The sequence below is a fragment of the Neofelis nebulosa genome, chromosome 6 (genome assembly GCF_028018385.1).
Source record: "Neofelis nebulosa isolate mNeoNeb1 chromosome 6, mNeoNeb1.pri, whole genome shotgun sequence".
NCBI lineage: Eukaryota > Metazoa > Chordata > Mammalia > Carnivora > Felidae > Neofelis > Neofelis nebulosa.
Genome location: NC_080787.1, coordinates 55742048 through 55765685, shown reverse-complemented (window position 1 = coordinate 55765685; position 23638 = coordinate 55742048). Strand labels below are relative to the sequence as shown.

The 23638-nt window shown below is 35.9% G+C and overlaps 1 protein-coding gene across 1 annotated transcript in view; it reads right to left on the bottom strand.

Annotated features, from left to right (window-relative positions):
• FAM83B (family with sequence similarity 83 member B) overlaps window positions 1-23638 on the bottom strand; it is a 90706-nt gene that overhangs the window by 53539 nt on the left and 13529 nt on the right. The window contains exon 2 of the mRNA XM_058734293.1: window positions 17674-18195. Within this exon, the coding sequence (XP_058590276.1) occupies window positions 17674-18117 (444 nt within the window). The 5' untranslated portion in view covers window positions 18118-18195. The remainder of the gene's footprint in view (window positions 1-17673; window positions 18196-23638) is intronic.

Below are 23638 nucleotides of genomic sequence, written 5' to 3'. Positions count from 1 at the left end.
ACTAAAAATGAGAGGAAAAGAAAATCTTAAAATCAGACACAGAAAAAAATACATTATCTTTAAATAAATAACATTAAAGGTCAGTTGACTTTATAATTGAAATGAGTCTGTTAAGGGGAACCTAGGGTGCCTCAGTTGGTTAATCATCCAGACTCTTGATTTCAGCTCAGGTCATGATCTCATGGTTCATGAGATCGAGCCCCTCAACGGGCTCTGCACTGACAGTACAGAGCATGCTTGAGATTCTCTCTCTCCCTCTCTCTCTTTCTGCCCCTTCTCTCTCTCTCTCTCTCTCTCTCTCTCTCTCTGTCTCTCTCTCTCTCTCTCCCTCCCTCAAATAAAACTTAAAAAAAAATCCACAGTGGGGCGCCTGGATGGCGCAGTCGGTTGAGCGTCCGACTTCAGCCAGGTCACGATCTCGCGGTCCGTGGGTTCGAGCCCCGCGTCAGGCTCTGGGCTGATGGCTCGGAGCCTGGAGCCTGTTTCCGATTCTGTGTCTCCCTCTCTCTCTGCCCCTCCCCCGTTCATGCTCTGTCTCTCTCTGTCCCAAAAATAAATAAAAAAAAAAAACGTTGAAAAAAAAAAAAATTAAAAAAAAAAAAAAAATCCACAGTAAGTACTATTTATATTTCATGTTATATTTAACATTGTAATGGAAGACATAGCAATAAAATAAGGTAATCAAAAACTATGAAAATTATATGAGAAAATAAAACTAACATTATTTACAGATATGATGGCATATCTACAAAATTTCCAATCTACTAGATGACTATGTGAATTTATCAAATAAATGGACTCAAGTCAAAATACAAAAAATGTATTTCTATATATTAGCAAAGAGGATAAAAAATTAAAACAAAAGCAATTATTTTTAGAGAGAGAAACAGAGCATGAGTGCATGAATGGGGGAAAGGTGCAGAGGGAGGGAGAGAGAGAGAGAGAGAGAGTGAATCCATGTTGAGTGTGGAGCCTGATGCGGGGCTCGATCCCACAACCCTGGGATCATGACCTAAGCTAAAAACAAGAGTCAGACACTCAACCAACAGAGTCACCCACGTGCCCCAGAACAAAAAAATTTAAGGTATCATTTCCAATAGGATGAAAAATACTAAATAACCCACAAAAAAAAAAAAAAAAAAAACAAATGATGCATGGGAGTTATATACAGAAAACTACAGAATCTCACTGAGAGAAACTAATAAGTAAAAAATGGAAGAACATACCTTGTTCATGGATAGGAAGATTCAATATTGTAAAGCCCAAATCTGTTCAAACTGTTCTATGTAATGTCAATGCAAATCTTAGATTTTTTTTAATTGACAAGATGGTTTTTAAATTCCTACAGAAGAACAGAGGATTTAGAATAGCAAGGGCAATAATAAAGAAAAACAAAACCAGAGGACTTACACTACTACACAGAGGTGTTTGCTATAAAGGTACGGTAATAACTAAAATACTGTGGTCTTGGCACAAGGAGAGAAAATAGATCAACAGAGCAGAGCCCAGAAATATACCAGTGTATAAGTAGTTACTTGATTTATAGCAATAATGACATTGCAGTAAAACATGGAAGGGATGATTTGTCAATTAAAGTTGCAGGGTCAGGGGCGCCTGGGTGGCGCAGTCGGTTAAGCATCCGACTTCAGCCAGGTCACGATCTCGCGGTCTGTGAGTTCGAGCCCCGCGTCAGGCTCTGGGCTGATGGCTCGGAGCCTGGAGCCTGTTTCCGATTCTGTGTCTCCCTCTCTCTCTGCCCCTCCCCCGTTCATGCTCTGTCTCTCTCTGTCCCAAAAGTAAATAAAAAAAAAAAAAAAAAAACGTTGATAAAGTTGCAGGGTCAATTAGATCTTCATACAAACATTAACTTGGACTCCAACCTCATATCATACATATAAATCAACGCTAGAAGGATCTGTACACCCAAATATAAAAGATAAAACTTCTAACAGCCAACAAATCTTAGGGTAGGCAAATATTTCCCCCAAGAAACACCAAAATAGCTAATCTTAAAAGATTAACAAATTAGGCTACATTAAAATTAAGAACTTTCGTTTATCAAAAAAATACCATTACCAGGGTAAAAAAGTAAACCACAGAAGATATTTGCAATACATGTATCTAACAAGAATTCATATCCAAAAAAGAAAAAAAAAATTATTACAAATCAATTTAAAAAAAGTAATGCTGTATTGTGACAGATGGTGACTACACTTATGCTGAGTATTGTGCAACATAGAACTACTGAATCAATATGCTATACACTTGAAACTAATAACACTGTATGCTAATTAAATTTCAATTAAAAAGTGAATCTAATCTAAAAAGAAAACTAGTTTAAAAAAAGGAGAAAGAAAAGAATGAGAATCCCAAGCCCTATGACAGAATGGAGACTATATCTCATCTAAAATCAAAGGACAATTACAAAGGTGACAATATCATAGGAGGTGACTAATCAAAGTCTGGCAAGAGAAATGATCAGGGCTCAAATAAGTAAAATCTAACATGGATTTTTAAAAATTGAATAGGAGGCAAAAAGAAAAAAAAAAACTACAGAAAAGGGGGCTCCAAATAGGGGAATAATCATTACAAAATTAAGAAGGAATAAGCTACCATGGAAAGACCAGAAAATGGCAATTCAATAACACCAGAGTTTGTGGCACCTGGGTGGTTCAGTCAGTTAAGTGCCCAACTCTTGATTTCAGCCCAGGTCATGATCTCACAGTTCATGGGTTCGAGCCCCTCATCGGGCTTGATGGTGCAGAGACTGCTTGGGATAATGTCTCCCTCTTTCTCTGCCCCTTCCCTGCTCACTCTCTCTCAAAATAAATAAACATTAAAAAAAATTTTTTTAGGGACGCCCAGGTGGCTCAGTCGGTTGAGCATCCGACTTCAGCTCAGGTCGTGATCTTGCGGTTTGTGAGTTCGAGCCCCGCATCAGGCTCTGTGCTGACAGCTTGGAGCCTGGAGCCTGCTTCAGATTCTGTGTCTCCGTTGTCTCTCTCTGCCCTTCCCCCACTAGTGCTCTGTGTCTCTATCAAAAATAAATAAAACATAAAAACATAAATAAAAATAAATATTTTTTTTTAATAACACCAGAGTTTAACGTGACTAATGGAAGGAGGAAGGACATAAAGCACAAAGGATTCATGAAGAGCCTCTTTCATATATAAAAAGTCTCATATATGCCATGCTTATTGAGTTGGACTCTATCTGGTAGATCATCAGGAATCAACTGTAACAGTACCTGCACAAGTGTGGTTGCATATTCAGTTGGTTTGCATGATAGCAACATGAAATAGTCTTCTAGAGGTAATACTGATGAGTCTATTAGAGGTAATTTGAGCCCTGCCTGGGCCCCCTGCCTGGGCTCAAATATCAGCATTGCCATTTCCTATTTCTAAATCCTAGTGTAAATTATTTAACCTCTTTGTTCCTCACCCCTAAAAGGAGCTGTTGGAAATATGTTAATACATACAAACAGCCTAGAACACTGCCTGGCATATACCACTCAATAAACATTAGATGTCATTAATGTGGTGAAGAAATTTAGTTCTCCTCCCCAGCAGAGAAGCAACAAAATAAAACTCTGGTAATGGAAATCTAGAAGCTGAATACCATCTACCCAAATAGTTACCAATCAGTTGGGTGACTGTGGACTTTAAGACTTTCTTAATTTCCAACTGCCCATTTGTCAAAAAGAGTACATAGCCACAAACCCCAGTTCTCTTTTTATTTTTTTTTTCACCAACTGTTCCAGAATTTCAGCAGGCTTCAATATGACTACTATGACACAGACAATGCTTTTGTTTTCCCCATGATTATGGATTTTCTGGTAGCCCCTACTGGATTGATATTTAACCAAATGGCTAAATATCACATTTGTTTTTCACATTTATTCACTTGTTTAAAATAGTTGTTTGAATTCTTAAGGGGTAAATTGAAAGGTGATTATTAGTAAGAAATTAATACAGACCAAAGGAAAGTTTTGGTTTGTGAAAGAAAATGTCTACTTACTGATGTTTTCTGCTTTTAAAGCTTCACGAATCAACTAATTATTGAGTGCCTAATGATTAGACAGAAACAGTTAAGAAGCTTTGTTCTTTCCTAAAGGAATATTACCATGAGATTCTCATCATGTCAGGACTGGTGTATCAAGGAATGGTAGAAGGGGTGAGGGTGGGTGGGGGTAGCGGGAATCTGGTCTCCCTGCAGCAAGGTCTGCTCTGATGAGGAGCAGTATGTTATCACTGGCATTGTTTACAATTGCCAGCATGTAATAAAAAGCAGACTGTCTTTCAGTGAATCCTGTTTTTAAATTCCCTGGAGATAATGAACTTCCTTATTACCTGCATCCAGGGCAGGCAACTCCCACTGTTGCTGTTTTCTTAAGCCATTGCTTATCAGTACAGGAAATCAATTATTTTATTATGGGAAAAATCCTAAGTGAAAAAAAATAGGAGGCAAATTTTTATACAAAATTTCAAGCATGATTTCAAGTATGTTACCTATGAACATTCTATTTCAGAGATCTATATAAGCATTAAAATGCACACACACGCGCGCACGCGCGCGCACACACACACACACACACACATACCTGTGTGCCCATGGATTTCTCTATCCATCTATTTACCTTACAGAGAAGAAAATTTCTAAATTTTATTTCCTTAACGATTTCCTGTATTCTTCTATGTTTTCTATAAGGAATACCTGTACTCTGATAATAAGAAAAAATATACCATTTTTAAATACATTTGTTGATCTAGTAAGCTGTGTTTGCCAATAAATATTTTGAAGGTATTTTATTTATATCAAAATTTTTCTGCTTTGAAACTTTAGGAAATGCCTCCATAATCTGCTAATACCTAAAAGTAAAAAGGTGGGGGAAAAATTCAGATCCTTTATAATACATAGGTCACTCACATAATGTTCATACACCTACAGCATTTTATCAATATATCTCTATGAATCTGTTAGCACAGCTTCCAAATATTAATACTATAAACCACTTGAAGTGTTTCCTTTTCCATTTATATGACATAACAGTGTCTTACATATAGCAGGGATTCAATAGGTACGTACAGATTTAAATTATGCATATACAGTAAACTTTTTGAATTAAAAAAAAAATTAACGTTTTATTTATTTTTGAGAGAGAGAGACAGAGTGTGAGTGGGGGAGGGGCAGAGAGGGAGGGAGACATACAGAATCCAAAACAGGCTCCAGGCTTCAAGCTGGCAGCATAGAACTTGGGGCTCAAACCACAAACCACAAGATCATGACCTGAGCTGAAGTCTGACACTTAACTGTCTGAGCCCCCAGGCACCCCCAGGTAAAGTTTTTGTCAAAAATACATTTTGACTTAAAATCTGTAATTAAGACATTTAAATAGTAGCTTTAAGACACTTTGGGGCACCTGGGTGGCTCAGTCGGCTAAGCATCCGACTTCGGCTCAGGTCATGATCTCGCGATTCATGAGTTCGAGCCCCGCGTCAGGCTCTGTGCTGACAGCGCAGAGCCTGAAGCCTGCTTCGGATTTTGTGCCTCCCTCTTTCTCTGCCCCTCCCCTGCTCATGCTCTGTCTCTCTCGGTCTCAAAAATAAATAAAACATTTAAAAATTTTTTTTAAAAAAGACACTTCAAAATCACCTTCCTATAGATACAGAATTAAGTAGTTCTTTTTTTCTATTCTAGAAGAGAACAGTACATATATTTTCACTTCAGAAAGACATCTTGTTTTATGTTGAATTTTAGTCTGCCTCAAGTTATTGTTAGCCTGTTGGTGAGCATTATCCCAACATATATCACAGGCTGTTTTATATTTTCCCCTTTGTTTTAACTAACCAACTAAATGTTATGATGTCCGAAACCAGGTTTCCTGGCATCACTGACTTACTCAAAAACATTTCATGACTTCCTACCAGCAAATCCACTGAACTGGTTTGAAAGATCTCCACAATTTGAGGTCAATGGACCTCTCCCACCAAACCCTGACTTCCTTTTTTCAAACCTACTCTACTGGCCCCACACTCCCTACTGTCTGAAAATGCCAAATTTATTCACCTAAACAACCAATGAAAACAGTGACTTCCCAAGGGACATCTTCCCAGCAACTCTCCCTTTCGCTCACCTGACCCAGTATATGAGAGTGGCTAAACCATTGCCTTTGGGAAGTTCCACTTCTCAGCAGGTTATATAAGCTCCTGCTTTCCCAGGTCAGGGTCAGGAGCCAGCCAGTCTTATCTCTTGCTCCTTATTTATCTACTTCTTTGTATCCTAATCTTATCTAAGTTACTTTCCATCCCTCAACTGTGCCCTCTGGATCAGGACTGATCTCCAAGTCCAGTCTCTCTGTGTTTAGATTCAAATGTGAACCCAAATCTCCACTCAGAGATGTCTGTAGGTCTTGGTGGTGAGGTTACTTGTCAACCATCCTGGGAAAGTAGTGAAAACAGTAACTTGGAGGCCTCTTGTAACTTGGTCTCTGTGCTTCCTGATTCCAACTCTCTGATGAGTTACACCAACTTCAAATGACGATGCCATCATTCTAATTGCTCAGGCCAAAAACTTTGGAGTAATTTTGTATTCTTTAACTTATTTCACACCCCTGTCTTTAAAATATATCCAAAAATCTAACCATCACGGCTGCCATCTGACCAACTAAGGTATCATCTCACAGTTGAATTATTTTAAAAGCCTCTGATATACTTATTCTTAAGCCCTATAGTCAACTTTCACTAATGCAGCCAGATGTATTCTTTACAATAGAGCATTTTGAAAACGACTGTGTCTCTTTTGCTCAAAATTCTCCAGTGGTTCCCCATTTTACATAAAGCATAAACCAAGATCCTCATAATGTCTCATGAGTACCTCCATGTTACTTCTCTAAACTCACCTACTCACCCACTCATCTCCCCTTTGTTTTCTTGGGGAGTAAGAGGCAGTTGGCATCTTTACTGGCATCCTCTAACAAATAGGAAGCCATGTTCCAGGCCTATAGCTTACCCTGTATCTAGCCTGCTCTGCCCTAAATAGATGGATGGCTCATTTCCTCTTTCCTCAAAAGTCACTTTTTGATGAGGCCTACTCTGAACACCCTATTTAAAATGCAGAATAACAGCCACCACCACTCTAAATCCTTCTTACCCAACCATATTTGTGTTTTGTTTTCTTTTTCTTCATAGCACTCCTCATTTCTTATACTTATCATCTACCTCATTTGTATGTAAGCTCCATTCAAAGGCAGGATTTCTTATGTACTTTACACTCGTATGTATGTACCCATAGAATTTAGAACAGTACCTGACATGCAGTAGGCATTAAATGTTTGCTTGAATGAATGAACATCCTGCCATATTTTTTACCTATAAGGTTGGCCAAAGACTGACCCCTTATAGTTGAAGCCTGAAGGGGCCAAAGGAGAACTTCATTATCACACTGCCCTTCTCTCACTTCTTCAGATTTCCCCTGCATTTGAACTCAAGAGAACCCATTTCTTTTTCGTGCCTCCTGATGGAGTCTGCATTCTACATCTCATCAAGCTATCATAACCTTCTGTCAATGGCAGGTACGTTATTTTGACTTCTAATAGCAATCCCAGAAAGGCTTTTGTATGTGGTTCATTTAGAAACCAGTGCTTCCACACCTCCACCAATTGGTCTTAATCCTAGACCCTCTCAATCATATCTTCTGATACCTCCATTTAGAAATGGCCTGTCACCACTACTTTCCAATTATGATCACTTTGGATCATTACCACTCTCTAGAGTGATACCTCTCACAAAAAAGCAGATTATCCATCAGTAAAATATAGATGATAAAAAGTACATAATTCACAGGGTGGTTGTGAAGATCAATTTAAGGTAATGCATGTAAAGTGCTTAACACAGTGCCTGACACGTAAGTGCTCAATAAATAATAGCTATTACTGTTACTAGATTACATAACATAAATCCATTACTCAAAATCAGATCCTTGTTTCAGTCCTGATGATAAAAGCCAACAATTTCTTTTGAGATAATTTGAAGAGTAACGAATTTAAAAAAAGAATAATTAATATAAAGGTATACACTATATGATGAATCTGTGGCAACTATAAAAAAGCAGGCAGAATCCTTTACGTACAAAATGTTAATCTGGTGTTACAGCCCTCACCATCTCAAAGGCTCCTGCAGGAAACCCCCATTACATTTTACATTTCATTAGAAGGACAAATAAGTAAAGGACAGTTATATCCTCTTATTCTTATGAAAGTTAACTTTTGATAAGATGCCTCAATGTGCACTTCAGGTCCCAGGTTTATCTCATTTAGCCATGAGCAACACTTCACTCATTACATTTCTAGCTTGGTTCTAAAGGGATCTGAGTTTGTAAGATTCTACAATTCTATCCTTTTGGAATTTAGGTGTTATTTAAACATTAGGAAAACTGGTATCTTAGGGACATAATGTGTTATGGTGACCATTAGCTTAGCCACTCCAACAAACTACTAAAAGTGTGTTGTCAGGAAAATATTAGACGTTTCAGTAACTACGTAAGTATTTGGTTTTTATTTTAATCCTGTGATAGGAAGGAAAATGACTAAACGGAAATGATCATAAAAAATAAGCATCTACTTCAGAGATCCCAGAATACACAGAACCAAATATTAATAATTATACTTCAAAGTTCAATACAGATTGTACATACCACATGCAATCCGTACAGGAACTTTCTCATGGATTACTTTGAAGGGGAAAACAACCAGCAAACAAACAAACAAAAAACCCCAAACAAACAAACAAACAAACAAACAAAAACAGAGCACCAAAGGGCAATAATTGAGTAGAGAAAACAGTCTTAAAAATCCCATGGGGCACCTGGGTGGCTCAGTTGGTTAAGCATCGGACTCTTGGTTTCAGCTCAGGTCACGATCTCAGGGTTCCTGAGTTCAAGCCCTTCATTGGGCTCTATGGTGACAGTGCAGAGCCTGCTTGGGATTCTCTATCTCCCTCTCTCTCTCTGCTCCTCCCCTGCTCATGCTCACCCTCACTCTCACTCTCTCTCTCCAAAATAAATAAACTTATTTTTTTCCCCTAATCAGAGAAGTCAAATGCACTTTGAAATAAGTCAAATTTTATATTGTTCCCTTCCAAATATTAATGGAGATAATATGTTAATATATCAAGACAGAGTTTCTGATAAATTTATTACCCCGTTAAGTTTTTCTAATTTTTCTTATTAAAAGCTAAGTTCTTTCTTAAGTTGCCAATGTTCAAATGAAAATCTGTTAAAAAATCATGATGATCTTTAGATTTCACCTGATAACACAGTGTCTGATAAAACATCTAAAAAGACTAATTATGGTAAGCCTTAAATAATATTCCTTATCACTTTTGAATTATATCAGAAATATTCAACAAGTGATACTATCTCATGAACTCAGTTACTTAAACCAACTTTGACACCAAATGACAGTTCTATAATAAATATAAACTTTAAAAGTTACAAAATCTTGTTCTTGTTCATAAATATTAAACCAGTGTATAATGCCTTTCTTTAAAAATCTAATAAAATTGGGGTACTTGAATGGCTCAGTCAGCTAAGCATCTGACTCAATTTCAGCCAGGTCATAATCTAATGGTCGTGAGATTGAGCCTTGCATGGAGCCCTGCACCCAGCTAGGTGTTGGGAGTAAAGCCTGCTGAAGATTCTCTCTCTTCCCCTCCCGCCTCGGCCCCACTCTCTCTCTTAAAAAAAAAAAAAAAAAAAAAAAAAAAAAAACTAATAAAATTATCACTTTAAAATTCTAGATGAAAATGGAATGATTTTTTTCCCCTTGATCTATAGTAATATGTCCCCCTCTCACCCCCCCTCCTTAGGTTTTCACCAGAGCGCTCTTTTCAAGGTTTCAGATTTTAGGTGAGAAAGGATAATTTAGAATTTTTTCTTCAACAACTTTCTATAAAAAAAGGATACCTTCTTTGCACATTCTGAAGCTGGCTTCATATACGTCTTATTTTCAAATATATTTACATTGAGTCAATATTACCTCTTCATCAATAGTAAGCAAACATTGGGAAAATGTTGTATTGCTCTACAGCTGATGTGGTATGCATAATCATTATAATCATTATAATCATTTTAATACCTCAGAAATGGGTTTAAGTCTTTTTAGGAATAACCTTTTCATGAAGAGTTAATAATTCTAGCTGGCATTCCTAGTAACACACTATCTCATTGGATATCAAACTTGGTCAAATGTTGCTCTCACTTTTAAAGAACAAATGCCAAATCACAATGATACAAAAATACAGACTGATTATATATATTATACGTATAATATATATATATATATATAAAATATACTATATACATATAATATATATATAAAATATATACATATAATATATAAATATATAAAATATATATGTATATTATTTAAAAATTATAAAAATAGTATGCATATATTATATGCATAATATATAATATATAAATATATAAATAAAATAAATAAATATAAATAAAATATGTGTAAATATATTATATATAATATATAAAATATATATTACATACATAAAATATATTATAATATATATTATATATAAAATATATATTACATATATAAAATATATATTATAATATATTATATGTAATATATATAATATATATAATATATAACATATAATATATTATAATATATATTTTATATATGTATATAAAATATATTTTTTTTAAATAAAGGCCTGGAATAATGTAGTAAGAGGAGGAGGAGGTGATGGAAAAACGAGGAGGAATCAACAACACACATACTGTATTACATGTCTGGTATGTGTCATGTTAGACATGTCAACTACTTCATTCCATCCTCACAAGGATCCTAGGGAGTATAAGCATCTCCCTTTCACAGATGGGAAAAATAAAATTTAGAGAGGTTATAGTATAATACCTAATACAAACAGCTGTTTGAGTTGAGATTCAAACCAGCCCTGACTCCAAGATTCAGTCTTCATACCATTCCATGAACCTCTTAAAGAAGAGTATTTAAAGAAAACAATCAATAAAACTAAAAGGCAACTGATGGAATGGGAGAAGATATTTGCAAATGACATCAGATAAAGGGTTAGTACCCAAAATCTATAAAGAACTGACCAAACCCAACATCCAAAATCAAATAATCCAGTGAAGAAATGGGCAGAAGACATGAATAGACACTTTTCCAAAGAAGACATCAAGATGGCCAACTGACACAAGAAAAATTGCTCAACATCACTCATCATCAGGGAAATACAAATCAAAACCATACTGAGACACCACCTCACCCCCGTCAGAAGGGCTAAAATTAACAACTCAGGAAACAACAGATGCTGGCGAGGATGTGGAGAAACGGGGACCCTCTTGCACTGTTGGTGGGAATGCAAACTAGTGCAGCCGCTCTGGAAAACAGTGTGGAGATTTCTCAAAAAATTAAAAATAGAACTACCCTATGACCCAGAAATAGCACTACTACGAATTTATCCGAAGGATACAGGAGTGCTGATATATAGGGGCACATGTACCCCCACTGTTTACAGCAGCACTTTCAACAACAGCCAAATTATGGAAAGAGTCTAAATGTCCATCTGATGAGTGGATAAAGAAGATGTGGTTTATATATACAATGGAATACTACTTGGCAATGTGAAAGAATGAAATCCTGCCATTTTTAGCAACATGGATGGAACTGGAGAGTATTATGCTAAGTGAAATAAGTCAATCAGAGAAAGACATCATATGTTTTCACTCATATGTGGAGCTTGAGAAACTTAACAGAAGACCATGGGGGAAGGGAAGGGGAAAAAAAAAAATTAGAGAGAGGGAAGGAGGCAAACCATAAGAGACTCTTAAATACACAGAACAAACTGAGGGTTGATTGTGGGGGGCGGGGGGAAAATGGGTGATGGGCATTGAGGAGGGCACCTGTTGGGATGAGCACTGCATGTTGTATGTAAGCAATGAGACATGGGAATCTACCCTCAAAACCAAGATCACACTGTATACACCGTATGTTAGCCAACTTTACAATAAATTTTATTAAAATCAACTTAGTTTAATTTAGTTAAAAAAAAGAATTATTTGAATTTGGGTAATTTAAAGAGAGTAAGAGGGGGAATGAAACAGAGAGAGAGAGAGAGAAGCTGCAGCTTTATGTCTATAAAAGTTTTCAAGTCAATTGAGGAAGCCCGAAACTTGATCTTACAATAAGGTCAGAGTCCCTATATAGTGTCTTCTTTCCTCTCTCCTCTCCCTTAAGTAACTGTGTTAAGGAGCGCATGGGTCACTCAGTAGATTAAGCATCTGACTTGGGCTCTGGCCATGACCTCATGGCTCATGAGTTCCAGCCCTGCATCAGGCTCTGTGCTAACAGTGTGGAACCTGGAGCCTGCTTCAGATTCTGTGTCTCCCTCTCTCTGCCTCTCCCCTGCTTGTGCTCTGTCTCTCTCTCTCAAAAATAAAAAAAAAACTTAAAAAAAAATAAGTAACCGTCTTAAAAATTGTATACTTAATATCATCAGAGCTATTACTAATAGTAAGAGAAGGGAGTGAGTGAATGAAATGAGAAGAATGGGGAGTTTTTCTTCCTGTATAGCTCCAGGAGCTTAAAGAGTATTCCCATTCAGAGATAGCAATGGTTAGTATAGCAAGGTCTGTGCAATTTTAACAAGATATGTCTCTCTCCCACACATACATACACATATACATACACATACAATGTTATATTGTTATATGTTATATATCATTCATATATAAACATGTAATGCATTTTATTTAGAGAAGAGGTATTCAAATTAATGTCACAAGATCGAAACATGTCATTAAATCTAAGCAAAACACATTTCCTGGAAATAATTTTGACTCAAATTCAAAGCATGAAAGTATTCACAGTAAGAGTTGTAATAAGAAAGGCAAAGAGGAAAGTCTTAAATAAAAATTGGGAACATTAGGAGAGTGATGATCCTAGCCTAATAAAGGCATTGATAAATAGATCCATATCACTCAGCTGGGCAGGATATGATCACAAAGTCATACAGATGGAAGTGACACACTATGACACATTTAAAATTATTCATATAATGAACTAATTCAGCAAGGAGTATAACATACTGAAATAATCTTGAATTGGTAAGCGCTATCAGAGATGTGGACAAGAATATTAGAATGAAATCTTGCCATTTGCAAAATTGTGGATGGAACTAGTGTTTTATGCTAAGTGAAATAAGTCAGAAAAAGACAAATATGTGATTTCACTCATATGTGGAATTTAAGAAACAAAACATGTGAACATAGGGGAAGTTAAAGAAAAGTAAAGTAAGATAAAAACAGAGGGGTGGCAAACCATAAGAGACTGTTGAATACAGAGAACAGAGGGAGGGTTGCAGGAGGGGAGGTACAGGGATGGGCTAAATGGGTGATGGGCATTAACAAGGGCACTTGTTGGGATGAGCACTGGATGTTATATGTAAGTGATGAATCATGCAATTCTGTTCCTGAAACCAGTACTACACTGTATGCTAAGTAACTTGAATTTAAATAAACAACAACAAAACACTAAAAGGCTTTGCTTCATGACTTTCACTAAATAAATGAAGTTACCTGAGGAGGTGCAATGACTTGTTCAATCTCTAACTAGTTAGTGGTAGACCCCTGATAAAAGAGCCTCTAGTCTAGTACTGCTTTTATAATGCCAGGCAAATCCCAGGAAAAGCCCCATCCTCTGTTCACCTTTCCATTTGTGGCCATGGGCCAATTGGTGGTTAAAGTTTCTAGGCATTACTAATAGCTCCCCAGGCCATAACAGCCACACCCAACAACAGTGAGTCATGAAGGAACCAAGACTTAAACTTAAGAGAGGCAGTACAGAACACCTCAGGTACTACTCTGCCCCAATTCTCACTAGACTCTTGCTTACGTGTCTTCCTGAGTCCCTATTTCACAAGAGTAAGATTCACACGTCACAGAAGAAGCTAGCCTAGAATAAGAAAACAGATGCAAACAGCATTCTGGTTAAGCATTCACATATCAGGAATTATAACTTTATCAATATCCACCACTGGGTTGGCTAGAAGAAAAATGACTTTTATGAAAGATAGCTTTTTAAAGTAATTAGAGAAGATGCTTTCATAAGAGGTGTTCACAGTAATTAGGAATACATACATATATCATCTTGGGAACACCTCTTGAGAGACAAGTAATTACCTGGGAAAAGTCTTGCTAGACGCTATCAGACTTTATAAAGTCAACCCAAATGTAATTATGGCAAGCGCACAGGGAAAACTAAGAAGGAGTTAGAGAAAAGAGCCAGTAAATGAAAATATGGCCCCCTTAGGGCACAAGTAAGAAGTTACCTATAACAAGATTTTCCCAGAGGAAGATTCTCTAATAAGAAAATAAGCAGACATACAAAGAAAAAAACAAACAAAAGGAAAAAAAAAAAAAACCAAGAAAACAAAACAAAAAAACCTCTTTACAACTTCTAAGTGACAACTGGCAAAAATAAAATGAATAAAAACAAATCTATGGATTTTTAAAATAGTATAAAGAGTATATTCTGCTTATCAAAGTAGAATGATTCAGAGTCTATGTTAGATAGAAACAAGAACACATAAATCAGTGAAGTTTAAAAACAAGATATTGCCAGTAAAGATGGATGTGATATGGTATCATTTTTATTTCCATTCTCAAGGGACTAGAAAGTTAATTTGGTGGTCAGACTTCTAATGCTTGGACCTCTAAGAAAAATGCTTTTGGATTCTTTCCATTATTTTCAGATTGTCCCATAATATGACCTTTATTTTCATAATACCTTATGTCAACTGCAAACAGAACAATGAAAATGGACTGGAATTCTTCTCTGAGATCACTTCGTCGGTTCTGCTTTGCTGGTTCCTAACCCTACTTGTTTGGCCTCATATCTCAACAGTTGTATAATGTTGATTACCTAAAGAATTTGCCTGAGAAATGTGAAGGCAAGAAAATTTGTTCTATTCATCAAAATATACATTACTCAAACATTTAATGAAAAAAAAAAAAAACATCCTCTTCATAATGCCATGACAATTCATTGAGAGTTATCTAATAAAGAGAATGTATCTTCTGAAAATAGTTTGAAAACAGGAAGTTGATCCTGAAATCTAAAGAGCTCCCATTCATTCTGAAATTATAAGAAACTAACTTATATCTGCTGAGTAAATGATAGCCATAAAAGCCATAAAAACCACAATTAATCTACAAAGCAATGTGTTCTGATAAGCTTTCACTTTAAAATAATATTTGTTCTTATTTAACAATTTTTTCACAAGACCTTGTCTGGTATGGGCTAAACAGTGTAACTTTTTGCAAAAATGGGGTCAATAACTCTTTTCTGGAGTACTTCAAAAATCCTTAAATAGACATTGTGGCACATGAAGATATTTCCAAAAGACTGGAGAAATATACATTACATACATACATAGACCACTTGACCTCAATATTTAATGCATCTGAGCTGAAATTAAAATGTTCTCCAATGCTTTTGGAAAACAAAATAACACAAAACAAAACTCTAAGTTATCTGGTATGATTTATATTCAATTGCTATATACTCAATTTACAAGGTTTAAATAATTCTCTTTGAATTTAGCTTGGATATGTATACACAAAATCAAATACAGGCACAATTCTTTCTTATATCATGACATTTTGACTTTGTGGAAGAGAAGCAGAACATTAGATCACTATTTTACAGTATGGACTTCAAGATCCTCATCTTGCCATTGCAAGTGGGAATTCCCAGCAGACAATGAGCAAGCAGAGGATATTACTTTTAGAGGCTCACTAAATAAATAGCTGTCACATTAGAAAGAAAAATACAACAGTCGTGACTACGTTCAGTTTCCAATGAATGCTAACCCAAAAACTCATGGTATCTCCTGACTCATTTTGCATCACAGAAATGCAATGCTCCAAAGGAAACCAGCTGTGGTGTAGGCTGATGAATTCATAACTACTAAGTTTACCATAATAATATTAATCTTCACTGTATCAATTTTCAATTATTATAGTTCAAAAATACACTGTCTCCCTAAACAGAAATTAGCAAATGCTATGGTACAAGATATTTGTTATTTTACATTTATAAGGATTCATCTATATTCTTGACTTTCCTTCTGCTGTTTTACAAAACACAATTGTATAATGAGTCCACAGAGCATAGGATAGTACAGTTTTAAAAATACTCACCCATAGTAAATTGAACTCACAGTCCAATTCATTCAATAAATTTGGACCCCTACCACATACCTGATTTTGTAGCTAATTTTTAGCAAATGGGATAGATTAGTACTTTCTTTAATGTAATACTGCTAAGTTCATGGCTAAAAGTCAGATTGTTTGAATTCAAAAGGTTTGGCGGTGAAAAAATCCCCTTACTTTTGCAAAGCCTACATTTGACATTAGCCTCAGAACATCATGTCTCCCTGACATGATTGCAAGGCTTTTAGTTGCCTGTCTTGCAAACTACAATGTCATTGTGGATTTCAAGGATCCTATTTCTGTACTTCATAAAATCAAGCTTTTGAAGCATTTCTGGGTCTTGTTGACATGAAATAAAGCCATGTCATGTATGTGTGGATCCTCGGGTTCCTTTTAGGTCACATTTCTATGTTACATGGTATCAGTAAATAAGAAATAGACACTTTATAGCAAAAAATATTAATTCTTTATCCCTTCATTTCAAAATTCTAGGCTGAGTTTAATGAACAGTTTAGGAAATTTTGTTATAATCTCAAAATTGTCTATGATTGTACTGAGTACCTAGAAAATACTCAGTAACTTTTATTTGATTGATTAAAAGAGAATGTCTACAGTTTAATTCAAGCTCTAAAATAGAATTTCTGAGATTTATAAGCCAATATAAATATTTAATAAAGAGCACAGAAGCCCTAAAATGCAAAGCACCTCAGGATCTAACTTCAGAATTTTACATTATCATGCCTGACTTCATACTGTTTCCACAAAAGTGAGGAAATAAATAAGTACATCTATGGTTTATTTAAGAGTATAAACTATATCTACAGCAAGAATTGGGCTCAGTCCTTTTGAGTACAAAACAAATTTCAACTGATTTACCAAAAACACATTAAGGAAAATCGAAGTGCCTTGAACTCCATGTGTCCCATCCCATTCCCAGTCCACGCAGGCAGAAGAAGGTGGATGTACAGTAAGAAGAGAAGGAAATCTGCACCTAGAACAGGATCCTAACACCACTCTGTTAAATATACACAAGATATGGGAAGTACAATCCTCCCATGTATTTGTATTCACAGGTGTATTTCCTGAGAATAACAGGCATGGTCCAGACGTATAGAGATTCCTTTAACATACATATTTGTTATACTACTTTGATGCTTTTCCACATTTCATATTTTTCATTTAGAGTGGAATGAGTAAGTCACAGGGATGAAAGGTACAACATAGGAAAGCAGTCAATGGTATTTTAATAGTGTTGTATGGTGACAGATGGTAACTGCACTAGTGGTGATCACCACATAAGTTATAGACTTGGTGAATCACTATGTTGCACACCTGAAACAATGTAACATTGTATGTCAACTATACTTCAATTTAAAAAAGTTTCACTGAAAAACAATTTCATTTAGAAACGGAAAAGATTACCTTTCTTGTTTCTTTTATCATCTTCCGAATAGTTTCCTTAATTGTAAGTAAGTGTGCTCTTGGTGGATGAAAGAGGAGGTCTATATGGGTACCGCCTAAGAGTCCGGGCATCACATACGGCCAGCCTAAGTCAAGATTTGGAGCTTCCACGTCAGACTCAATGGGCCAGTAAGTCCCTGAAGATGAGGTATCATCATAGGAGTTATCAGTACCATATGCTGTACTTTGTGCAACTTTCTGGACATTTTTCAAAATATAATTAATTTCTTCTTCAGCTAGAAAGTCTGATACTCGTTCCTTGGCAAGAAATTCTTGGTATGCTTCTAACCCATGTTCGATCAGTGCATCGATGGCTACTCGATACCATTCCTTGTAGTGAGGCTCAATGTAATTGTCTGATTTACACTCATCATTCAGTGAGGACAACATTGACGAGGTTTCCATGCTCGCGAGCGTTTGACAACCAGCACTTTCAAACACTTTCAAATGTCCATTTGTGCAGTGACAAGAGGTATCTGGGTGCTTAAACAGAAAGAAATGAAGATCAGTTAGAACTCTGTAACGAAACGTTTTCTGACCCACATCAATCACTATTTTTACGTTTACTCATTTCCACTACCAGTAGCTCAATAGGACATACATGTCACGACCAAAGTGGCATTAATTGCACCATAATTCACAGATGTATTACAAATGAGCTAAACAGATTTCCATTTATTTATTTATTTATTTATTTATTTATTTATTAACATCTATTCATTTTTGAGAGTGAAAGAGACAGAGTGTGAGTGGGGGAGAAGCAGAGAAGAGTGGAAGACACAGAATCAGAAGCAGGCTCCAGGCTCTGAGCTGTCAGCATAGAGCCCAACGCAGGGCTCGAACCCATGAACTGCAAGATCATGACCTGATCTGAAGTTGGGACGCTTAACCAACTGGGCCACCTAGGCGTCCCCAGATTTCCTTTTATAGGCCACTAGTTGATTACTCTTTTCCAAGGTACCTTTACTTTCAATTTCTCACCTAAGGAAATACACCTTCTTTTCAATGACATCCAGAAAGATCACCCTTCTTAACTTTAATCTGGGACTACATATGGTGTTTGTTCCTATAAGTTTTCTTGATTTTGGTTTTACAATTTTTTTTTAATAGAATACAATCAGTACCTGTCCATCCATTAACAGAAGCTTTTACTAAGTACTTGTTATACATATAATCCCATACTAAAAATATAAAAAGCATGAAACACTTGCCTTCCAGAAATGTATGAATTAGCTGAAGAGGCAAAATGAAACATACACACAAATCTATTATCACTTTGAACAAAGCCATATATTGCTAAGGACCAAAATGAGTACTGCTTGTAGTCAATGCTTTTACATAAAAGCAAGTAGATATCAATGTGGAATAAACAAGCTATGGATAGCCCTGTGCAGGACGCAGGCTTCAGGTGAACCTGGGGTGATGAGTAAGAATATGATCAGGCGGCAAGAAGGAGCATTTTCATCCCACACAAGAGTGAAAAACATAACAAAAGCACAGAACAGGCATGAGCTTGGTATATTCATGAGCTAGTTAAAAAAAAAAAAAAAAAAAAAAAGTTGGTCTGCTGGAAAGTATGCTCCTTTCACTAGAAGTAGGAGATAAATTTGAATAGACACGATGCAGCCAGATGGAGGGACACAGATTTCTGCGATTCAATAAAACCAGTGTTTAAAACAATTAGTCTGGCAGTATTAGGGACTTGAGAGACAACTAGCTAGGTCTTTCAGTGTTCAAACACCCAGTGAAGAAGTGACAATATTTCTGAGCTGATTCAAAGTAAGAACTCCTGAGATTAGATGCTTTGACAGCATTTAGGTGATAAAGAAATTCAAGATATCAAAGATAATTCAGGGATTTCTCTTAGGAATCCAAATCTGCCTAACCAAGCTCATACCCCAGCCCTCTCAATGCTCACAAACTGTCATTCATTCACTGCATAAGATACCTAACTAGACTTTATCTCAAATAAGGGCCTTTCCAATCTTTTGAAGCCATGCTCTCCATTGTGCAGATTCAAACAAAATAAAGTTCTATGATGTGCTACAAGCACTAAAGGGCTAATTTGACCAAAAACATCTTTGTTAAGGGCCCTGTCTTAATTTAAAATTCTCCACTTAACCCAGCCTTTTCAGACTCAGGACTACCGAAACTCAAATCTGATTTGGGAGGATAACCCATAAAGCCATAACCATTTATTAACTCCTTAGCTCAAAAGATATAACAAGTCACTAATCAGAGAGACAGTTGTGAAGGAATGGAAAATAGTGCCACAAGTTTTGCTTAAAGGGTGGAGGGATCAGAAAAAAATCAACACAAAGGCAGAACTAAAGAAGAAAGAAGATTATAGGGTCCACTTGGCTCTTTTAGTGGAGACAATCCTGTCCCCTAGGCTCAAAATTTTTACCAACAAAGCCTAAAAGGATAGAAAACCTAAAGGTCAAATCTGATACAAGGAAAAAAAAAAAAAGAACATGTTTACGCTACTGGCATGTGGTACATAGAGGCCAGGGATAATGTTAAACATACTTCTTGGATACACAGGACGGCCACCTGCATTAAGATTATGTGGCCCAAAATGTCAATGGTGCCAAGGTTGAGAAATCTTCATCAAGCTGCTCACTTAATGTGCCTGGTATCACACTACGAATTTTTGACCTTTCTGATGTTCATTAAGGTTCTTTTCTGTACATGATACTAGACTCATCTTTAACAAAAAAAAAAATAGGCTTTTATTTTCTTCATAGAATCAATCCATTTGATTAAAGTGTATTTCCCTAAGGTTTAGTGAGTTGTGGTTTTCATCTGACAGTTCCAGTCCATGAAGGGACAGGCATCCAGTGATCACATGAAAATTACATCTATTATTTGTAATTGTTTAAGATAGTAGTTAACTACTGGTTTGTGACAATTTTAAATTTCGTTAGCACTTATTTCCTAAAGTTTTTAATTTAACTTTTGAATTCCTGTAATGTGATGGTAAACACTATAACTATCTACTTGGAAGTTAAAACGCATGACAATGCTTGAAAACACTGTATTGATTTCTGAGCTTTACCTACGTAAATATATACTCTGTAACTGTAAAAAATTCATTCTTCAGCTATGGGTAAGCTGAGAAATCATAGAGATCAAAAGGACCATGAAAGCAAAATAAAACCATAAAACACAGATGAAAAGTTAATTATGAGGGGAAAAAAAACAAATGAAGATGAAAAAAAAAAGGGAAAACATTGTGGGACTAATTAAATAGGAATGCCAGATACAATGCAGAAAAAGACATCATAGAAAAAATGCAACAGCTATGAGCACTGAAATGGAGTTATTATGTAAAAGAATTAAGATAAAAAAATAAATATGCTTGGGGCACCTGGGTGGCTCAGTCAGTTAAGCGTCTGACTCTTAAATTTCAGCTCAGGTCATAACCTCACAGTTTGTGAGATTGAGCCTCATGTCTGGCTCTGTGCTGACAACGTGGAGCCTGCTTAGGATTCTCTCTCCCTCTCTCTCTTTCTGCCCCTTTCCCGCTTGCACATGGGCACACATTCTCTTTCTCTCTCAAAATAAATAAACATGAAAATTTTTTTTAAATAAAATAAAAATATGCTTGATGTTGTCCTGCTAGAGAAGCTATGCTTTCTAACCACTGTCTAGAGATACACAATTATCACAAAAGCTGTATACAAGGGATAATTGTGAGGAACCATTTATAAACAAATTTTAAGGGAAGACAGTAAGGTAATGGCACTTGCATAAATGGGTACTGCAATAAAATAGCACTTGTATTTAGTTATAGACTTAATACGGCACTCTCAGGAGTTTAATCACTGAACATTTTAAGGGTTTAATTTGAGGACAAAATTAATTGGGTATGCCTTTAAACAGGCAAAGGTGTATTATTTTATTAATAACCATTAAAACTCCTAGAAACTATATAAACATACGTAATAGAGTTAATGAGTAGAGAAAAATAAAATTTCACCATGATATAAAAGCTAAACGGATCAGTAGGCTCATCTGCTAGTTAAGTGACTCATTCCAAAAAAAACAGGCTTATAAAATATGGGATTCAAAACCATGCCTCAAAAGCATTACAAATTCATTTGATACTGAATCTTTGGTATCATTCATGGAAAGTATAAATTCCCAATGTTAAATCTGTAAATACAAAGGACATAAAACAAGATAGTGAACACTAGACTTCAATTCATGGGCTACTCTGGAAAACATTTCAGTAGTTTCACTATAAAATTAAATATGTAAATGGCATACTTGTTTATGGTTTCTGATCTGAGAAGATTCATTGGGAAAGACTTGTGAAATAACAGGTCAATGGAAAAATGCTCCAAGGAGAAATTATAACTTCCTTAGATCACAAATAGTCCAAGGTTATGATTAGCAATGTGCAAGCAGGTGACCCAAAGTCAAGACTTTGAAACCCATACAAAAAGGGGAGTGCCTGAGGGGCTCAGTTGGTTAAGTGTCCCAACTCTTGATTTTGGCTCAGGTTTTGATCTCATGGTTTGTGGATGCATGCCTCCTGTTGGGCTACGCACTGAGAGTGCATAGCCTGCTTGAGATTCTCTCTCTTTCTCTCCCTCTACCTCTTCTTCTCCCTCTCTCTCTGCCCCTCTCTTGCTCCTGTGCTCTCTCTCCCTCTCTCAAAATAAACAAATTTAAAAAACTACAAAAAGGATCACAGCTGCTGTCATCTCTGAGGTCCATTTTCCAAATTCTGTCTTAGGCTGTTTCTATTCAACTACTGAATGCTTTTATGGGTTAAATATGTCCCCCAACAAAGTATGTTGAAGTCGAAGCCCTTGGTCCCAGTGGAATGTGATCTAATTTGGAAATAGGGTCTTCTTTGCAAATGTAATCAAGTTAAGATGAGATCATATTAAATTAGGGTGGGGCCTAACCCAATATGACTGGTGTCCTTATAAGGAGAGTGACACAAACAAATAATCAGGGAGAATTCCAAGTGACTACAGAAGCAGAGACTGAAATGCTGAGGATTACTGGCAACACTAGAGCTGAGTAAGGCATGGAACAGATTCTTCGCTAGAACCTTTAGAGAGAACACTGTCCTAGTAACACCTTGATTTGGAACTGTTAGCCTCCAGAACGATGAGAAAATAAATTCCATTGTTTTAAGCCAAAATTTGTGATATTTTGTTATAGTGGCACCAAGAAGCTAATACAAATGCATATAAAAATCATCTTTATTTTTAAACCTTAAAAATTTTAAATAGAGATACTTAAGAAATTTTAAAAAATAATTTACCATCCAGAAATGATTTCAAGCACTTTTTTTTCTAGCTTATGTGATGATATAAAACTAGGTCTCTGACACACTTTAAGGTTGAACAAATTTATTAAAGAACATTTGATAGTCTTTCAAATATTGACAAAAAAGCTCGATCAACCTTTTTTTGGGGAGGGGATAACTGACTTTATATGTCAAAATATCTACCTAGAGAATATGAGAAAATGCTTCATTAAAGAGTATTTCAGAACACCTCTGCCTTATAAAATCATAATCCATGGTCCACAATAGTTGAAAATTATAGATCTCTTTTTCCTTTGAATTTTTACCTGTCAAGATTGTCTTTGATTTTGAATTTGATTACCAGAAATTTAAGATGACAATTAAAACATTTAAGAAGGTACTATTAAATTAAAAATTTACTATAATATTCAAGCTGCCAAGTGCAATTTGATATCAAATTGTGGCATCCTAACTTATTAAAAATTTCTCAGCTGGCTTTATAATCATACAACAAAATGGCCCATTAGTACAGATTAAGTCTTCCACAGGGTATGCTTTTCAGGAGGCCAAGGACTACACAAACATATAGCACACTCACTCAGTCACAGGGGTCTGGATGCAAACATCTCCATGTGTAGATCACAAACAGAATCACCT